At 42.6% G+C, this 17,760-nt stretch overlaps 6 protein-coding genes across 6 annotated transcripts; 2 read left to right on the forward strand and 4 right to left on the reverse strand.

Moving 5' to 3' along the window:
* Nucleotides 1–154: 154 nt before the first annotated feature.
* BYT42DRAFT_551200 (ADP-ribosylation factor family-domain-containing protein) lies at nt 155–1,416 on the reverse strand. The gene is made up of 7 exons (XM_051566227.1): nt 1,205–1,416; nt 1,066–1,153; nt 951–1,010; nt 808–891; nt 606–731; nt 512–537; nt 155–451 (listed from the first exon to the last, which is right to left on the reverse strand). The coding sequence occupies exons 1-7, from the start codon at nt 1,312–1,314 to the stop codon at nt 403–405; spliced, it is 543 nt and encodes a 180-aa protein (XP_051428026.1). The 5' UTR covers nt 1,315–1,416; the 3' UTR covers nt 155–402.
* On the reverse strand, nt 1,417–4,051 carry BYT42DRAFT_551206 (kinase-like domain-containing protein). Its single transcript, XM_051566228.1, has 3 exons — nt 3,744–4,051; nt 1,610–3,661; nt 1,417–1,551 (listed from the first exon to the last, which is right to left on the reverse strand). Exons 1-3 carry the CDS (start codon nt 3,970–3,972, stop codon nt 1,496–1,498), a joined length of 2,337 nt encoding a protein of 778 aa, XP_051428027.1. The 5' UTR covers nt 3,973–4,051; the 3' UTR covers nt 1,417–1,495.
* Nucleotides 4,052–4,666: 615 nt separating this feature from the next.
* Nucleotides 4,667–5,926, reverse strand: BYT42DRAFT_551208 (uncharacterized protein). The gene has a single exon (XM_051566229.1). It carries the CDS (start codon nt 5,677–5,679, stop codon nt 4,858–4,860), a length of 822 nt encoding a protein of 273 aa, XP_051428028.1. The 5' UTR covers nt 5,680–5,926; the 3' UTR covers nt 4,667–4,857.
* Nucleotides 5,927–6,775: 849 nt separating this feature from the next.
* BYT42DRAFT_551209 (major facilitator superfamily domain-containing protein) lies at nt 6,776–9,204 on the forward strand. Its single transcript, XM_051566230.1, has 9 exons — nt 6,776–6,915; nt 6,982–7,071; nt 7,138–7,168; nt 7,231–7,398; nt 7,491–7,693; nt 7,752–7,809; nt 7,952–8,259; nt 8,333–8,717; nt 8,791–9,204. The coding sequence occupies exons 3-9, from the start codon at nt 7,138–7,140 to the stop codon at nt 9,045–9,047; spliced, it is 1,410 nt and encodes a 469-aa protein (XP_051428029.1). The 5' UTR covers nt 6,776–6,915; nt 6,982–7,071; the 3' UTR covers nt 9,048–9,204.
* Nucleotides 9,205–9,709: 505 nt separating this feature from the next.
* BYT42DRAFT_551211 (guanine deaminase) lies at nt 9,710–11,364 on the reverse strand. The gene is made up of 3 exons (XM_051566231.1): nt 11,066–11,364; nt 10,942–10,998; nt 9,710–10,876 (listed from the first exon to the last, which is right to left on the reverse strand). The coding sequence occupies exons 1-3, from the start codon at nt 11,237–11,239 to the stop codon at nt 9,758–9,760; spliced, it is 1,350 nt and encodes a 449-aa protein (XP_051428030.1). The 5' UTR covers nt 11,240–11,364; the 3' UTR covers nt 9,710–9,757.
* A 2,588-nt stretch (nt 11,365–13,952) lies between these two features.
* Nucleotides 13,953–17,134, forward strand: BYT42DRAFT_487112 (WD40-repeat-containing domain protein; the record flags this gene model as incomplete). The annotated part of the gene is made up of 12 exons (XM_051563772.1): nt 13,953–14,004; nt 14,069–14,344; nt 14,379–14,458; nt 14,527–14,628; nt 14,686–14,934; nt 15,007–15,069; nt 15,127–15,388; nt 15,457–15,530; nt 15,779–15,881; nt 15,950–16,576; nt 16,702–16,967; nt 17,045–17,134. The coding sequence occupies 12 exons, from the start codon at nt 13,953–13,955 to the stop codon at nt 17,132–17,134; spliced, it is 2,244 nt and encodes a 747-aa protein (XP_051428031.1).
* Between the last annotated feature and the right edge of the window lie 626 nt (nt 17,135–17,760).

Below are 17,760 nucleotides of genomic sequence, written 5' to 3' on the forward strand. Positions count from 1 at the left end.
ATGGCCTTGGCAGGAAACTGCAGAAAAATTAATTGCGTCCAGCAGAAAATTTGCCACCGATTTCAATTACGTTACAGTTACTGTGTGCATAACGTCATCATAGAATTGCAAACGACATGGTGGATGCATCTGTATGCATAAAAAGGTGTGAACGCCTTGTGTCAGCAATAATATGTTTGCTATTTTTTTATTTTTTTATTTCTGTTATGCTCGAGGAATCTGACAAGATGTGGAGAAGAACCTGGTCATGCCGACAGCTGAATATCTTAACAGCACTTTCTATCCATGAATATTTATGATCTTTTGATTCGTTTTCCAGATTTTCTGCAACAGCCAAAAGAGAAAAAGATTTGTTCATATACAAGACGAGGGTAAAATATACAACGACTTTGATGACGGCATTTATGATCCCGAGATTTGAAGGACTACCCAGTCCAAACCTTGGAAAAGACTATATACCAAATGGTGTGAAAAAAAAATTGATCATTCATCTAGTTCACTGAGCACATACCCATCTCCTGATAATGCTGAGCAAGCCTACGAAGAAAAAAAAAGTGTTATAGGGAAGCTCACAAGATCTCACCAGTCTTTTTCGTTTTCCCCACCTGAATATGCCATTGGCGGTCTTTCAAAGAAGTCAAAGCCAATGCATCCGACACCTGAGCTGCCGTCAACGCGCCCTTTACGTCTTGCTTATTCGCGAACACGAGGAGACTCGCTTCCCGAAGTTGCTAAGCAAAATTCATGGTTACGTAAAAATATTGAAACCACGTATCTTTGTCCGTTTTCTATGCGTCGTTGACCAACCTCGTTCTCCATCATGGCGTGTAATTCTTGTTTGGCAATGTGTAGTCGATTGGCATCGGTACTGTCAATGACTAAAATCACAGCCTAAATTTTATGTTCAGTGTGTCCCCCTTTGTCGTCTCATTTCCGTTGATATTGCATACCTTTGTATCTACATAATATGTTTTCCATGACGCTCGTAAAGATTCCTGTCCGCCTATATCCTGAATGACAGTGTTATTACGTGAGATGCTGGGAGGGATGAAATGAGACACTTGCCCACATCATGAACTTGATATTTTTATATTCTACTTCTTCTACATTGCTTCCAATAGTAGGCGTGGTGGTGACCACTTGATTCATTAACCTAGTTCAGATTTAGTGACAAACTCTGCAATAGCGTCCGAGGGACACTTACAGTTTGTACAGGATCGTGGTTTTTCCAGCATTGTCAAGACCGACAATGATAATCTTTACTTCTGCTTTGGAAAATAGTCGATTCCAAAGACTGCTAAATACGAGTCCCATTAAAGTTTCTGGTCGTTGGATGATCCGGCACAATAGACGTTCCTCTTTCGTCTATTTCCTTGCTCAACCCGCTTCAGGCGGTGTTTGAAAATGAGTGATGCCGCGCACTTTCAACAAATTGCCAAGCAGGCAGGCAGCAGGCAGGGTTTTACGTTGGATCCTTTCGCTAGTCTTTAGAATATCAACATTTACTTCCAGACATACAGTAGGGGAAAACTAGTATTTTGATATTCTCGAGTACATATGGAACTTAAAACAAAATATATGTTGGCTTACGATTACTCTTCTTCGTCAGAATCGTCCTCGTATAATTCATTTGCTTTCGCCCAGTAACTCGCCAACTGGTTGATAGTTTGACGATCGGAATGTAACGGTTGAAGCATGACTGCCAATAACCGCTGATACGAAGGATGAACCTGGGACGCTACGGCAATGGCATTATCAATATGCGTATTCAACTGTGCGGGATTAGCAAATAAACTTGTTCTCTGCTGAATGCTGTCGAATAATGGACGCTGCGTCGCGATACAGTAAACAATGCAACCGAGGGCCCAAATGTCCATGGCCGGGTGAGCTACAACTCCACTATGGGTGCTGATTTCCGGAGCGGCATTGACGTCTACGGAAGTAAGTTTTATGGTTTCCCCTATTCTGCAGGACTGCTGAAGCCCAGTAAGATGCCACTCCGTAATGGTACTTGGCTTTTCGTAGAAGAAGCTGTCGAGGTTTAGATTCATATGGACGCGTCCTTGAGCATGCATTTCGCCTATAGCATTCAGTATGGAATATACGGACCAAGATTGGAAAACGAATCGGGATGGGTCGATAGCACGAACGGTGCTTTCAAACAAGAAATGGCGCAGTGATTGATGCGGGAAAACGGTCGAAGTGAGCCACAAGTACTGGTAACCTTTGGGGGTTGGCTGGTCCAAAGCGATGGCCATATGATGTTCGATAATACGAGGTGAACTCAATATTTGAGCGGATGTAACGGATCGAATGAAAGCGTCTCGATTGTCTTGCGTAAAATAGTGAACCGTGTAAGGCTGCTTATTGCCAGAGCATTGACGTATAGCGTAAACGGCCTCATAAACAGGGGGCGCTTCCGACAGTTCAAACGATGCATTCATGAATGTTGTATGAGCTGGTGCATTGGGTTCATACGTGGGCCGGTCACCGGGATTAGTCGTTAGATGAGTTACACCTGGTGGTTCTTTGAGCCATGTTTGATGCCAAGGAGCGTTTGGAACCTTTTCGGACAAATTTTCACTTTCATCCAAAATAAAAGTTGATTCAATGTCTCTGGAAGCGATAAAGTTTTGACTGGATGGAGCAAGTTTCATGGATTCACCTTTGGCTGCTTTACTGAATGAATGTCTGCGACGGCGGCGGCAGAAGAAGAATAGACCCGCAATCAGGGCAATTGCAACAACACCACCAATGACCCCACCGGCGATGGCCCCTGCATTTGGTTTGGATCCACTACTCGACGGTGCCGGTGATCCTGTATAGGTGCGCTCTGGTCCAGCGTTCGACGATATTGTGTTACCATTAGGCAACGGAGCTCCTTCAAAGGCAAAGCCTGAACTCATCAAGTTATCTAGTCTGGTACTGTTGTAGACTTTAAAAGAGGTCGGCTGCATTTCCAAAAAGTACGCCATCTCGTTGTCATATACCAATGAAACATGTTGCCAGGTTGAAGGTATGGCAAGTTCTTTTGACTTTGTTTTTGACGATGATGGGTATGTGGAGCTGGATGGTACGCCGGTTGCCGTCAAGGTGCTGAGTCCCGCCATACTCTCCGATTGAACTGATGTTGGATTGTATTCTGAGGCACTTGATGAAATAAGCTTCATATTGGGTCCATCTGCAGCTTGCCGCTTCATCAAGTTGGACTCGTCCGCATTAAGAATATCGATGTATAACTTGTTGTTTTCTTGTGCAAAGAGAAGAAAGTCGTTAGCAGATGTTGTCATACGTATCGCCGTCTGAGGATGCATATCGTAAGGAAATCTTTTTTCGGGCTGAAGTGCCTTAGTATTTATGAGAAATCGTTGTAGATATTGCGGACCCACTAGCAGGAAACCAAGATTGTCTTTGTCATTGAGAACGATACTGTAGCGGGAGTCGGCCAGGGTCCCCTTGTATACCAGGGTAGTTGTCGTGTGTGTCTGCCTCGTACAATGTACTTCAAAAGTGTTATGTTCAGAGTACCATAAGCCTAAGCACGTGCCGCCATTATAGAGGATAGCAGCAATAGCATCAGGCTCTCCATTCAACGAAAATTCCATCTCCTCGATACTTGCGTTATATTTAGGTTGAAACCGGTAAATCCTAGTTGCATTTTCTAATACAAGATCATGGAAATGAAAAAAAATAAAAAATTGTTAGAATTGCAAAAATAGAATCACCCATGCTCGACACGATACCAGATTTTCCGACAAAGTAGAATGTGTTCTGATTGATATTATAACTGCAAACTGGTTTAACGAACTGAACATTGCTAGAGCTATCGAATTCCAACGTTGTATTTGAAGGAATTGGAGGCCTGAGGCCATTTAGGCGGTATAGATCGGATTTGTACAGCTGAACCTGCTGGTATTTATTTGCAGTAAGATAGTATATCTGCCCATCGTTGACAGCAATACATTGTGACATAGCAGTCGCTCCAACGCTTCAAAAGCTCGGAAATAAACAGAAAGGAGCCAAGTCAGCGAACAAGAAGAAAAAGTTGATCACAAAATACTAATCATAAAAGAAGCTTTTCTGAATGAGAATCGCAAAGCTAAGGCTTAGACGTTCAGTGTAACGCGATGTGCAAGTATTGTGTCGTACGGTGTGAATCCAAGCCAAAACCGTGGGCAGTGACGTAGAAAAAAAAGATCATCGCGTTTGGCTCAGCTATTTTGAATACAGTTATGAAATCTTTTGCAATGGGCAGCAATTGTCCTTCAAATAAAATAAAAAAATAGAATAACTACCGAATCAGAGAACATAGCGCACATAGCGCAGCCCATGATACACCTTTGTGTAGCATAGTTAAAATGCGACACAAAAGAGCATGGTTCTTCTAATATGTATAGAGGGCATGGAACAAAAAGAAAAGGAAATATCAAATCCATGGAACGAGTAGCCTTGTAGGGTTTTTTTCTTTTGAGATTATGTCCCAAAGTCCTAGTTACGGGAGTCTCATTGAAGTCACTGGTAAAATTGAAGAGAATGTCATCATTGCTTTCGAGGCTATCATTGATTTCTTCTTTAGCTTGAATGTAACTCTATATATTCAGCGAAAGTATGACAAAGAATCTTGAATTCTTAGATAAAGAAGAAATATTCTGTATTGCGAACATTGTACGCATTGAAGATACGATGGCTGGTTGAGTTTTTATTTTTGTGCGAGTGAGTCAGTGAATTGACGACAGTTCACGCACATGAAAAAAACGATGAATTTTATGATATGTACACGGAAGATGGGAATTAAAAATGATCAGTAGGATGCGATTTGGAATAAATGACGAAAAAGAAAGTGGGATTTTAGAGAGATCACGTGCGATAAATGATGATTCCTTCGGAAGGAATGGGCTCGTCTTCCTGCTGGTGAATAACGGAATGATCAATGGCAACTTGAGTTTTATCGGCAATCCAGTTGCCAACGTTTAGTTTCTGTTCACTCTCGAGATTGAATCCTGCAGCTGCTGCTGGAAGCAGACCCACTTGCTGAATAGCCGGACACAAAGCTAGAAGTTCCGTGATGTGCTGACTGGACCATGTTCGCCGTGTGGCCAGTGTCAGCGATCGGAGCTTCTTTGGCGGAGATGATTCGAGTTCTTTCAGCAAAGCTTGAGCATGAATGTGAATTTGACAGCTGAGGAGTAGTTCCGACAGTTCTGTGCAGTGCGTAAGCAGTTTTCCAAGTGTACTTGCATCGATCGATGTGTAGTTTGTTTGATTGGCAGCACCAATCAGCTCTAGACGCTCCAATTTTAAGGGATGATCGGCGGTCTTGAACGCATGATCGGATAAAGTGGTCCAGCCACACAATGTCAACTCTTGCAGTTGAAGGCAGTTGGCTAATAAATAGCGAACAATGCTGTCACGGACGCCCCATATTTGAATCGATCGAATGTGGCTGACATGGGGTCCGACAATGGCTTGCAGATCGGCTAATGTCCACAAAGTACATGTTTTGTGGCAAGTGGATGCGGATGACAGCATTGACGGATTGAGTTGCAGATCGCGCCAAACCGCTGGGTGGTCACAAAACGTGCGTAATCGTTTTGACGACAGTCGCAATAAACTGATATCCTTCAAGGATAAATACGATATAATTTGCCATACTATCTCAGCCGGTAAAGTTGAAATCATAAGAATGTGGATAGCAGTGAGAGAAAAGAAAAGTTTGGAGAAGAGGAAGAAATAAGTATATAACAGCAGATAAGCGCAAAGAAAATATTGAAAAATTAAAGAAGCTGTAGGAAACCGTTCAAAGGGAAAAAGAAAATAAACAATGAGGGAAAAAGAGTATCTATATCCTTTTTATAAGGTATGTGAGCAGGGGGTTTAGTAAAAGGTGAGCCTTCGGGCCAGGCCGAAACATTGATAAAAAAAAATTCTAGAAAAAAAGGGAGCAACATTAAGTAGCGAACGTGGTGACGAAAGACAAAAAAAAAATATGCATCAACGCAACGTGAAAGAACTTCAGCATGGAATTGTACGTCATTTGCATATATAGCACGTATAGCTTGTCTGATTTTAACTTGTATTTACATAGCTCCTTTTCTTCTTGTTTGCCAAGACTTGCTTGGGAAAGACTTTTCTTAGTAGTCCTTTCACGTTTGATTCGCGTCTTTTTTTTTTTTTTTTTTTTTTTTTTTTTTTTTGCTACTCTGGTTCCCCCATTTTGCGGCAATAAATTCCCATGAGAGGCGATATCAACAGATAAAATGTTTCCGAAGTTTGCTCGATTTACAGTTAACTTTCTTCCGAACCTGGAATGACTAATAGACGGGGCAACAAAAAACTAAAAATGGTGAGTCATGTACCGAGACCTTGGGTAACCAAGACACAAGAAGTGATGATACTCTTTGGAGGTCTGTAACGAATAAAATATGCGATCCATTGTGACGGTCGATGGCCCTTTTGTAATTTGCCTTTTTTGGTATTTATATTGGCCCCCCGTCGCCAGCGTCATTGGGCATCTTTTTCTCCGACTTGGTGCTGAGAGCCATTTTCCCGCTCAGGAATTATTGTCGGAGCGGTTCGTATCGAGTAAACCATTCATCCCATTGGATATTGTCACGAAACTAAAGGAACCTAATCTCACCCAGACGACCCGTAGTGTCGGCAACCAGCGAAATAGATCATGACTGCTTGAGTCGGCGCGGAAACCAAGTCCCAGACCGCCTTTTTTTTTTTTTATACTTAAGCGCAGATCGAACATGTCGAGCTTTTGCCCGATTCCCTGAAATATTGCCTTGTTGTTTTTATATTTCTTTTCTGATCTTTTCATTTTAGTTTATTTATCATTTCTTTTTACCTCTCTTTTCGAGAAGTAGTTGTACCATATCATTTGCATCGACGATATCACCTATATATCCAGCCGTACATTGATTCATATCTATCATTTGCATTGACAGTTAATTAATTGATATGTTCAATATATCAAAGGAACGATCTCGCAAGAAACCTCTTTTCCTATGGTTCCGTGCCCACCCCAACTATGTTCTCTTCACCGTGGCCATCTCGCTTCTTACCGATGTAAGTGTGCCTGCTGCCCTGTCTGATATGCAATTGCAGTCTTGTTGACTCATATATCATTCATAGATGATGGTCTATACCATAATCGTGCCTATCAGTAAGTTGACATTATCTCGCTCAGTCTTTGTTTCTGATATAATTAACGTGATTGTCTTTTAGTGCCTTTTGTGATTAGTGCTCTTCAACAAGGAAGACCACCTGATTCGGGCGGAAGCCCTTATGATGGCAAAGTTGAAAATGGAGGAAGCACATCGCAACAGACCGGCGTTTTATTGGCGCTGTTTGCTGCAGGCTTACTGATCGGATCGCCTATTCTCGGATACTTGGGTAAATGATTTTCTCCAATCGCAATTCCTTTTTCATTTTCCATTGCAACACAGGCAATACTAATTCGATCATAATTCTTTCTTTTCTTACAGGCGATCGCATGACACGAAGAAGAATCCCTATGTTACTCGGTATTCTCGGTTTATTTGGCTCAACATTTTTGTTCTTGTACGGCACACAATATTGGGAATTCCTTGTTGCCCGTTTCCTGCAAGGTTTCTCAGATGCATGTGTCTGGACGTTGGGCATGTGCCTTATAGCAGATACGTTCCCCATCGAAACGTTGGGCCTACAGGTAAGACTTTGTAGTTCACGTCAATGCCGGGATCATTAGTTAAAACAAATTCCATTAGATGGGCAAAGTCTTGCTATTCCATTCCGTTGGTCTTGTTGCTGGTGCACCAGTAGGCGGTAAGTTCCTTTTTTTTTTTCCCTCGCATCAGCTGTGTTGACCAATCCACATGACTCATCTGCCAAATTTTATAGGGGGTAAGTAACAATTTCGAGATAGGCTTATGATCTACGTATTCAATGCATGTTTGCTTGCATTTAGCTTTATATCAGCAATTCGGTTACAAGGCGCCCTTCATCCTGTGTGTCGCTTTAACCGGATTTGATTTTCTGCTGCGTTTATTCCTAGTCGAGCGTCGCAATCAACCCGCGGAATGGTTCAGTGACATAAAGGGTTCAGAGGAGAAGTCTTCACCAACCATTATGTCTAATGATGAAACAGGTATTGCGGAAGCTACCACTCAAACCGCACGTCGACAGGTCAGCACCTGGCAATTGCTGAAACATCCTCGCTTGTTATGTGGTATGCTGGTCGCATTTGCACAAGGAACCGTTTTCAATGTTTTTGAGGTAAGGACAAGACTATAATTTCGTGTAATTTGTTCAATCTAAGATGAAAAAAAAATCTGACATTGTCCTTTAGCCTACGCTGACGGTGCGTTTATCTACCGAGTGGGGTTTTGACTCTGCCAAAATCGGTCTTGTATTTTTGGCTCAGGTCATCCCTACATTCGTGTCAGCACCCATGTCTGGTTATCTGTCAGATCGCTTTGGCCCCAAAATCGTCACAGTTCCTTCGATGATCTTATGTGCAATTGCTGTTTTGTTGATGGGAATTCCTAATGCACACACTGCAGGCGGTGTTGCTCCGTTGATTGTGTTACTTGCCATTCAGGGCGGAACTGCACACGCTTTTGTCACTCCCGTTCTCTCGGAAATCGCTTACGTCGTACAATCGCAAAACCCGGAAGGGGGTGATGATGGTCAAGGCAGAAGTTATGCCCTTTTCAACATTGCTTTTGGTTTAGGTGAGTTTTCCCATTGGAGAGACCACAATTCTGGTCAATATTATTGTTACTGACTCTAATGACATGTCAACAGGCAGTCTTGCAGGTCCTCTAGTCGGCGGTTTTGTTTATGGAGCTGTCGGGTTCTTCTGGCTCTGTATCATCATTGGATGTTTCCTCATCCTTTGCATTCCTTTCCCCTTTAGATATATGGGAGGTACCAAACAATTTATCATTCGAAAGACCACCGCCAAATCTTTGGAAGCATTCCCCAACACTGTGAACGAAACGATCGATGCCAAAGAAGGCAAGCAATCGATGTCGCGTGATGATACTGCTAACAAAGCATAGTTATATCAACGCAAGGTGACTGTATGCTGTCAATGGTTTATCAAATTCTTCAGATCCCTGGCAAATATTTATCTTGTATTTAGAAATCATTTCTTTTCATTTGTATTTTCTACACGCAAAGCAACGCAATCAGACATCTAGAATAAATAATCATTGGCTGCTTATACTGTATCCGTCGCCCTTGGAGTGTGCAGTTGATCTCAATAATTCGGATAATGGGTAAACCAAAAATTACAAGCTAACCAGATGTATGGGTGGACGAAGGATCAATAAATAATCGAATCTGCCGACCCGCTGCGGTCATGCTGGTTTCTTTACTTTGCAGTCTTGTCAACATACCATTTTCAACGATCCAGGATAACAAACAAATACTAAATATTTTCGAGGGCAACAGTTACACAAGTTGTAAAACAAGACCTGCAAAGTGATTATAAACCCAGTGACTGTAGATTGCTAGGTTCAAAGGATCGGTGCATCAGTAATCGCTGTAAAAACGATGTTAGACAATTACATTTTCCAATCTGAGCCCATGATAACAACTGTCGGTCAATATATTGATTGTTCAGCGGATCTTTTCCAGTGCCACCATCTCAAAATGAAATGCATTCCCACCGTAACGGAAAAATACCCGAGACGGTAAAGATACAAGATTCATCAGCCATATTTTTACAGTAAAAAACGGGAAAATGAAATTAAATTTATTGTACAATCTAAGCAGAAGCGGCACCGGCGACACGGCGGCCTTGAACATATACATGAAGCAAGTTCTTATCACTACCGTTGAACAAGAACTTTTGAACCTTTTGGTAGGGGGATTCCATGCCCATCAAATCAACACCACCATCGTTCTCAAGATCCACCCACAAAGCATCGAAGGCTTTACCCTTTTCAAAGTTACCAATGGTGTCTTGCAGGCCCAAGACCTTGGCACCACCCATTGTAGCAAGGTACAACAATTCTGCAGGTGACAGAGGAACGTAATCATCACCACCCTTGAGCATACCATCGCGCTTGAGAACCTTGATGGTTTTGGAGGCAAAGAAGGTCGATCGAATAGCATCCAACATCGAGGGAGCAAAACCACCAGCAACGTCAGTACCGAGGCCGACCTTGACACCACTTTCCATGAAACGACGAACATCGCAAACACCCGAGTGCAAAGAGAAGTTGGAGTTGGCGCAGTGAGAAATACCAGTCTTACGGTCAGCCAACATCTTGATTTCATCGTCCGTCATGTGAACACAGTGCGCCATGTAAGATTTTTCGCCCAAAAGGTTGTGGTCATCGTAAATAGCAGTGTAATCCTTGGATTCGGGGAACAAAGAGCAGGTGAACTGAATTTCGTCAGGGTTCTCGCACAAGTGAGTCTGGATCGGGACATCATATTCCTTAGCGATCTCACTGAGACCGTTCATGAGACGGGAAGAGCAGGTAATAGCGAAACGGGGAGTGACGACCGGCGTCAACAGCTTGCTTTCCTTCTTTTGCACATATTCCACAAAGGTGCGTGTGTTTTTCAAGCTAGCATCGGTTTCTTCGATGTAGAAATCGGGAGCGTTCTGATCCATGTTGACTTTACCAATGTAAGCACGCTGACCAAGATTTTCAATGATATCCGTCAATTTTTGGCAAGCCTCGAGATGGATAGTGGCAAACCAACTGCAGGTAGTGGTTCCGTTTCGCAAAAAGCGGGAAACAGCGGTAGTGTAAGCCTTGTCGGCGTGTTCCACATTCTTGAAAGCAGTCTCGGTGGGGAATACGTAGGTATTAAGCCATTCAAGTAATTGCATGTCCATACCAGAGCCAGTGAACACGTATTGAGGGGCATGCTATCATACAGTGACTGGATTAGTCGGGGAAAGGGGAAAACTATTTGGGGGTTGGCTTCACTTACAGCGTGGGTGTCAACGAAACCGGGGACAATGAATTGGGAAGCGTTTAAACGGTGAAGCTAATAACAAAGAGAGTGACGAATCAATAACCGTTGTGTCCATCCGGAGCGAATACCTCCTACTTACGTTATAGTCCTTGATCTCGTTCTTTTGAAGGTAGGCATCGACATCTTCAACGTTGCGTTCCATATGAACGATCACACCGTTGTCAACGACAAGGACACCATTGGTGATGATTTCTAATTCGGTGATGCTGAGCGAGTGGACTAAGGTACCGTAAAAGACGTTACAAGGAGACATTGTTGGAGAAAACGAAAAAAAACCATTTTCTTGCCAACTGGCGTTGCCGAAGGTATTTTATACTGTCCAGAAAAGGCAAGCATTATTTTTCCCGTCAAGCGTCATTCTAAGCGGTATTTGAAAGTAAGTTGCCATGTTCATGGGTTCTGCCAGATCATCCCAGCTCGCCATCTTTTGTGCTCATTACCAAATTTGGAAATTATACCACGAAATATAGGTGTTTTTTTTGGCGTGACGGTCATTTTGCCTTTGTTAATGATGTTACTCTCATTGTAGAGTTTTGGTACATGTTCCGTAGAAATCGATTTCAGATACGGTTTTATATTAACAGGTGCTGGGACACCTCCGAAGAAAAACTTTTTTTTTGCTGATTTTCAACTACTTTTTCCTTAAACCCAGTAGAAACGAAGTTTTCTTTTTTGTTTGATTAAAAATGCGACCACTTGTTTTCTTCATCAGCCACACAGAGAACACTGTCTTTCCGAAAACAATGGTCAATTCTAGATTGGGTGTCTTGTTATTATCCTGTGAGAAAATGATTCCAAGGCACAAAGATCAGACCCATTTAATAATAGATACCGAGATGGAAATGGACGCACAACAGAAGCTTATCAATTGATCCCAAGCTAATACATAACCGATAAAGGGTCCCAGTTCCCTGTCACATACTTGGTTGGGCAAAAGCCTTACACAGCGGTCTTTTGAGGTTTCCCAAATCACCAGACACACCGAAAGACCCGCCCAGCCTGTCTTTCCGCGGCTGCCGCTAAATACGGATATTTACCAACTATACATCTATTTTTCTCTTTCAACATTGGCCACTTTCAATATACTTCCGTATCTATCATGAGATCCAAAAATGTATGCTTCAGAAGTAGTTTCCGTCACTCTTGTGTGATTAACTTGAAAACGACTTACTTAATAATCAGAATATTTTCCAAGTAATCCATTTGTTGTCAGATACTCGTTACTTCTTAGTTGCACGTATTGGAAGTAAAGAAACTCCTGCGGCATGAGATGAAAATATAAATCCTATACAGTTTATTCAACTCAAAAGCCACAAAATTGAAAGTCAAATGAGAAGCAGCAGTTTAATATGAAAAAAGTCAGATCAACAAATCTTTGGAAAATGAAACTAGTCAAACTGAAGAAAAATGGAGAAATAGGCAAAATATGGATGTAGCAACGCAGCTGTAATATCAAGTGGCCTTTGGCTGGGAAGAACCAACCACGTGGGCAGGGCAGACGACACAGCGCCCTTCACCGCAGGTCAACATTGCCGAAAACACATTAAATAAAAAGGAGCGACAATGCAAAAAAGCAACTGAAGTTTCCGTTTTTGCAACATGCATCAAAAAATCCTGTGCGTTTGGTTGGAGAAAACGATGGCAAGTGGTTCAACTCATTGGCCTAACATTCATGCGCAGTCAATTTTCGTTACACAATCTATTCACCCTATTGTCATATTCTTTGGGTCATACATGCCATGCCCATGTCAAATACAATACACAGGCAGCCGATAATCTTCCGTTCGCATTTCACGATAATGGGACACGGCTGCGCTTAGGCTACATGACAGTCACGTAAACATCAGACAGCGTACAGCTCTGTAGGTTTCGATCATGTAAAGGTTTCTTTCTCCATTACGAAAAACAAAATACATTATTTGAAGGTAAGCATATGCATAAAGTATGAGCCCCTTCTGTGAATCTCTTGAAACAGCGAGCACATACCTTGGTTTCCTGAGTTTGCGGCCTTGGAGACTGCAAACGATGTGATTAAGGAAAAAAAATTGGAATATTGATACATTGCTCCTGTATTATGACTTTTTTTTGGCTGTGTGTTTGGCATGCGTTAGTAGATATGCGAACTGGGAAATGAATCATCCGCCATTCCCTGAGCAGTACGCTGGCTTTCCGGCGATTCCAAGTCATGGAATAGGTTTGGTCCAATGAATAAGCGCGGCGGGTTTGCGCGAAACCATAACCCGTAATTACTATTATCCTTTTTATATTTTTATAAACTGCTTTATTATAATCTTTCATATTGAAGAGCCATCGTATATATTATATCGCAGAGTATTAAGCTTGGTCATATCCTCCCAATATTTTGTTTAAAGTTTATTTTTGAACAATGCTCACGTAGAAAAAAAAAAAATGCAAATGCCCCATTGTGGCTCAATGGCACCATATTTTTAAGTCCGAAAGAAGCGCTGGAAAAGGAACTTCAACCAATTGTCAAGTCACACACGCATTCTTCACTGGAAAAACTTTGGTCTCAGCACCTTTGAACGTTCCGGAACTGGGCTTCTTCGAGGATTTCGTTTTGAAGACATGCTTACAAAGTCATCCACCCGGCGTAAGATATCTTATGTCGTTAAGCTACCCAACGAGAAGCAAGCGCATTGTCTGGGAGTCAACTCCTTAGCCATAGATGCCGAGTCGCTCGACTATGCAAACGGCGACACTGCTGACGGAGGCATTCTTTATTCAGCCGGTCGAGACGGTGTTATTGCCGCTTGGAACTTGCACATGAAGTTCAAGCGAGACATCACTCCTACAACCGACGGAAACAATGCAAAATGGGTTCTCGATCGTGAGTTACAGGTAGACCGCTTCCCCCCCGCCATCGCCAATTCGATCGACAGCTCTAACCAACTACCTCATTACATCAGCAATCAACTCCAGAAACAACTTGCAAAGCATTCACACAAATGCACACTGATTGGGTGAACGATATTGTTGTTTGCGACCGTGGTCAATGTGGTACATATCATGGAAACAAAACGATTTTCCCATTATATTCTTTTTCTCAACCCAGCCCACATAGTCATCTCCGCGTCGTCTGACCGTGCCATAAAACTATGGAGACCTCACAGCACTGCCTCAACCAACGCTCACACCATCGGATGGCATACCGACTATGTCAAATGTCTAGCTAATGCCTCAAAAGCTGGTTGGGTGGCTAGTGCAGGTTTCGATAAAGATATCAAGATTTGGGATCTCGAACGTTGCGCTGCCTCATTGAGCATTGGAGCAGGTGCGCTTGAACCTAACAGTGATATTGTCGAAGACATTAGTAAGTCGATAAAAAGATATTGGCGCTGTAAGCTGAAGCTAAACACATCCTAAAGATGTAGGTGCGAGTTCAAAGTCATCCATTTACGCTATGGCTGTCAATCCTTCGGGTTCATTGCTTGCCACCGGTTCACCAGAAAAGGTACGTGCAATGAATAAGAATAGTTAAGCAATACTTTTTACTGAAAAGAAAGGAAACAAATAAATTAGGTGGTCCGATTGTGGGATCCACGTTCCGGTAAACGCATAAGCAAACTAACCGGCCATACGGACAACATTAGGGCCTTGCTAGTTAGCCATGACGGGAAGCACGTACGTGAACGAAGAAAAGATGTTTATTGATAGAGTGAAAACTAATGTCATCAAAAGATCCTGTCTGGCTCTTCGGATTCAACCATCAAACTATGGTCTGTTAAGGCTCAGCGTTGTTTAGCGACGTACGAAACCCACACAGACTCGGTGTGGTCTCTTTTCTCGCAACACCCCGACCTCAAAGTATTCTACGCAGGTTCACGCGACGGTTTAGTCACAAAGACCGAATTAGGAGACACGGATGTGTTTGGATCCGAAGAAAGTGAATGCGTGGGGTTATTCAAGGAGAAATCCGGTGTAGTAAAGGTAATCTAGAGCAGAAGATCGCGTGAAAAAATTGTGTTATTTTTTTTTTTTCTCATGGTCATTTTTGCAAAGATTGTGGCCCTTGACGACACATTTGTATGGACGGCAACATCGAGCGCAAGCATCAATCGATGGGTTTGTATATCACCATAAGAAAAGATGATATGGTTTTTGAGCTAATGCAATCTTTAGTTGTCTATTCCCTCTCGAGAGCATCGTCAGCATTTGACAATCTCGGATTATAACCCGAATATTCCATCCGTTGCCACGATGAAATTGCCTGCTTCGAAGCCGCCATTCTCGAACCAAATGCCTGATTACTTTATTGGAAATGATAACTTGACCATGTATGCTGGATCCGTGATGTCCATTCCTATCAGTTATCACGATGAAGATCCCGAATCCGCGGGGTCGATCCAGCCTTTGCGTGACACACCTGACTATGTGATTCCAGGTAATAGAGGATTGGACATCATTCATCAATTTCTCACGGTTCAATTAATACATTCGTCGACATATTAGGCAAAGCGGGTATTACTGCCCATCTCGTGCTACATAATCGAAGACACGTCCTAACGCAAGATAATAACGGAGAAGTTGCGTTATGGGATCTTGTAAAGGTAACTTTGAATAACATTAATTGCACAAGTACACAGTTGCCTCATATAAGTGTTCTATATTCAGTGTGAGCAAGTGAAGAAATATGGCAAACAGACTCTGAAAGAAATAGCGGATCAGATCGACACGGTTGAAAGCTTTCCGGCCTGGTGCACGGTGGATACTCGAATTGGCGTAAGTAATTCCCTCAGTTCAAGTGTACAAAAGGCTAATTATCGACTTGCAGGCCATTACTGTGCAGTTGCACCAATATAATTGTTTTGACTGTGAAATGTATGCGGATGAGGCTGGATTACCAGAAAACTATGAAATTCGAGAAGATCAACGAAGTAAGTTTTCACCGCACGTGATTTTTTTTTGTCTTGCTTCATGATTCGCTTATGAACAAATGCATCAGTCAATCTCGGAAAGTGGGTTTTGGCCAACCTTTTCTCGAAATTTGTGGATGCAGAAATGGCCTTGGCGGAACAAGGGGTTATTCGATTTGAGGAGGCGTCGGACCAGAAGAATAAAAGAACAGAATCGGTCCGAAGTAAATCGGTCCAGCTGGCAAGACCTGTTTACCCGGAAGCACCGAAAACCTCGACGAGTTCCGTGGATATCCAGAATGGACCGAAAGATACATCTCTGAAGAGTATCAGCAGGAGTCAAGGGCCTCCTCCACTCAAACTCCCACTTTCAGCTATCACTACCGATACGGACGACTCACCATTTTATCCAGATGCACAGTCACCGCAGAAGAACAGCATGTTTCAGGGCCCATTCACAGCTCCCCCGACTACCAACCATCAGTTTGATTACTTTTCTGGAGCACACCATCCTGTTAAACAGGACTCTGTTGTACAGCCACCGCCTCCAGCTGCACTTCCGACTTTGCCCACATCCCCAACCAATTCCACCTTCATCAATAGACTCAAAAATCTATCTGTCAAAGCAAAGTTGTCACGCATCCCTACTTCGGAGGATGGCTTGGACAATACAGATATAGATCATCACAAGCAAAGCAGGAGCCATAGTACGGTAAGTAAAGTGTGTCTCTAAATTATCCATTTTAGGATGAGTGTTTAACATGCCGTATCTGTTATGCATAGTCAATCCATCCTACCGAAGAAAAGAAGCAACACCCCGAAAATCATCATCATGAAAAAGAGTCTTCAATTGCTTTTGCGACTACTAAAACCTCACGGCCGTCCGAAGCTGCGACAGATACTTCGGAAGAGACTTATACCCCTCCATCATTAGACGAATTCCCGCCATTGACCATTCCATCTGATACAACCATCATTATTGCAGAACAAAGCGCGGAAGCATCTACCGACATGAATCTTTACCGGGGCACAGTCGGCACCGTAGGAGAGGATGCGGATGTGATAATCAAACTTGCTCCTGCCTGGCTTTTGCACTATCTACTATACGTAAGCTGACTACCATGGTGATACAGGCTTTTTGATTTCTTGATAACTAATCCCGCATAAATCTCTCGCTTTTATAGAATAAGATCCCAAACAAGGAGGTGGTGAAGTTGACGTTTATTCTGAAGCCCATGGAAGGATCTGTCCTGCAAATGTTACCTGGCGGGTAAGTGCTTGCGCAAAATGATGGATTATGTTCGCTATGTAACTGGAGATTTTTCAATTACAGAGCCAACAATCGTCTACTGGCGAACAGGATTTTGCGTGTCCGAAAGTTATTGCAGTATATTGAAGAAAAACTTCAAGTGGATACTTCGGAGGATGCTCATCCAGTTGAGCTTTTATGCGGAGAGACTGTACTGACACCCACCATGACATTGGCCACCATCAAACAGCACATTTTGAAATCAAGCGGTGATATCCCACTAACATACCGTTTGAAAGGAGAAACATCACCCCAAATGTCTTCCTAATTTAATGTTAGATAATCTCTGCAGGTCAGAGCCATGTTTCACGCAAATGTAATGAAGCATAGGAGCATCGTAATACAGCATCTGAAGAAGGTTTCAATTTATCATAATTTATTGCAAAAACCCTTTATTTTGACATAGTAATCCAAAACTCTGAGGAATATAAGCTTCATTTTGATGTTTCTTGAACATCGATAGATTGTATATTATGCATCGTTCCTTTCCCTCCATTTACTCTGAAATCGGAATTTCTTCACAGTGAGTCCTCGCATCTTATCCCCTTAACAACCCCATCTCTCCAGATACTACTTGTAAACATTAGTGAC

This window comes from Radiomyces spectabilis, assembly GCF_025331425.1.
Source record: "Radiomyces spectabilis strain NRRL 2753 chromosome Unknown BYT42scaffold_1, whole genome shotgun sequence".
Taxonomy (NCBI): Eukaryota; Fungi; Mucoromycota; class Mucoromycetes; order Mucorales; family Radiomycetaceae; genus Radiomyces; species Radiomyces spectabilis.

Excerpts from the sequence above, each read along its gene's own strand:
- BYT42DRAFT_551200 (XM_051566227.1), bottom strand. The coding sequence starts at position 1,314 with ATGGGACTCGTATTTAGCAGTCTTTGGAATCGACTATTTTCCAAAGCA. Across the intron at positions 732-807 it reads ACGCCATGATGGAGAACGAG|CAACTTCGGGAAGCGAGTCT; the intron begins GTTGGTCAACGA and ends AATTTTGCTTAG. Across the intron at positions 452-511 it reads TCAGCATTATCAGGAGATGG|TCTTTTCCAAGGTTTGGACT; the intron begins GTATGTGCTCAG and ends TTTGGTATATAG.
- BYT42DRAFT_551206 (XM_051566228.1), bottom strand. The coding sequence starts at position 3,972 with ATGTCACAATGTATTGCTGTCAACGATGGGCAGATATACTATCTTACT. Across the intron at positions 3,662-3,743 it reads CTACTTTGTCGGAAAATCTG|AAAATGCAACTAGGATTTAC; the intron begins GTATCGTGTCGA and ends ATCTTGTATTAG. Across the intron at positions 1,552-1,609 it reads TGAATTATACGAGGACGATT|TCGAGAATATCAAAATACTA; the intron begins CTGACGAAGAAG and ends TTCCATATGTAC.
- BYT42DRAFT_551208 (XM_051566229.1), bottom strand. The coding sequence starts at position 5,679 with ATGATTTCAACTTTACCGGCTGAGATAGTATGGCAAATTATATCGTAT.
- BYT42DRAFT_551209 (XM_051566230.1), top strand. The coding sequence starts at position 7,138 with ATGATGGTCTATACCATAATCGTGCCTATCA. Across the intron at positions 7,810-7,951 it reads TGCTGGTGCACCAGTAGGCG|CTTTATATCAGCAATTCGGT; the intron begins GTAAGTTCCTTT and ends GCTTGCATTTAG. Across the intron at positions 8,260-8,332 it reads CCGTTTTCAATGTTTTTGAG|CCTACGCTGACGGTGCGTTT; the intron begins GTAAGGACAAGA and ends ATTGTCCTTTAG.
- BYT42DRAFT_551211 (XM_051566231.1), bottom strand. The coding sequence starts at position 11,239 with ATGTCTCCTTGTAACGTCTTTTACGGTACCTTAGTCCACTCGCTCAGC. Across the intron at positions 10,999-11,065 it reads ACGAGATCAAGGACTATAAC|CTTCACCGTTTAAACGCTTC; the intron begins GTAAGTAGGAGG and ends CTTTGTTATTAG. Across the intron at positions 10,877-10,941 it reads GTTTCGTTGACACCCACGCT|CATGCCCCTCAATACGTGTT; the intron begins GTAAGTGAAGCC and ends ACTGTATGATAG.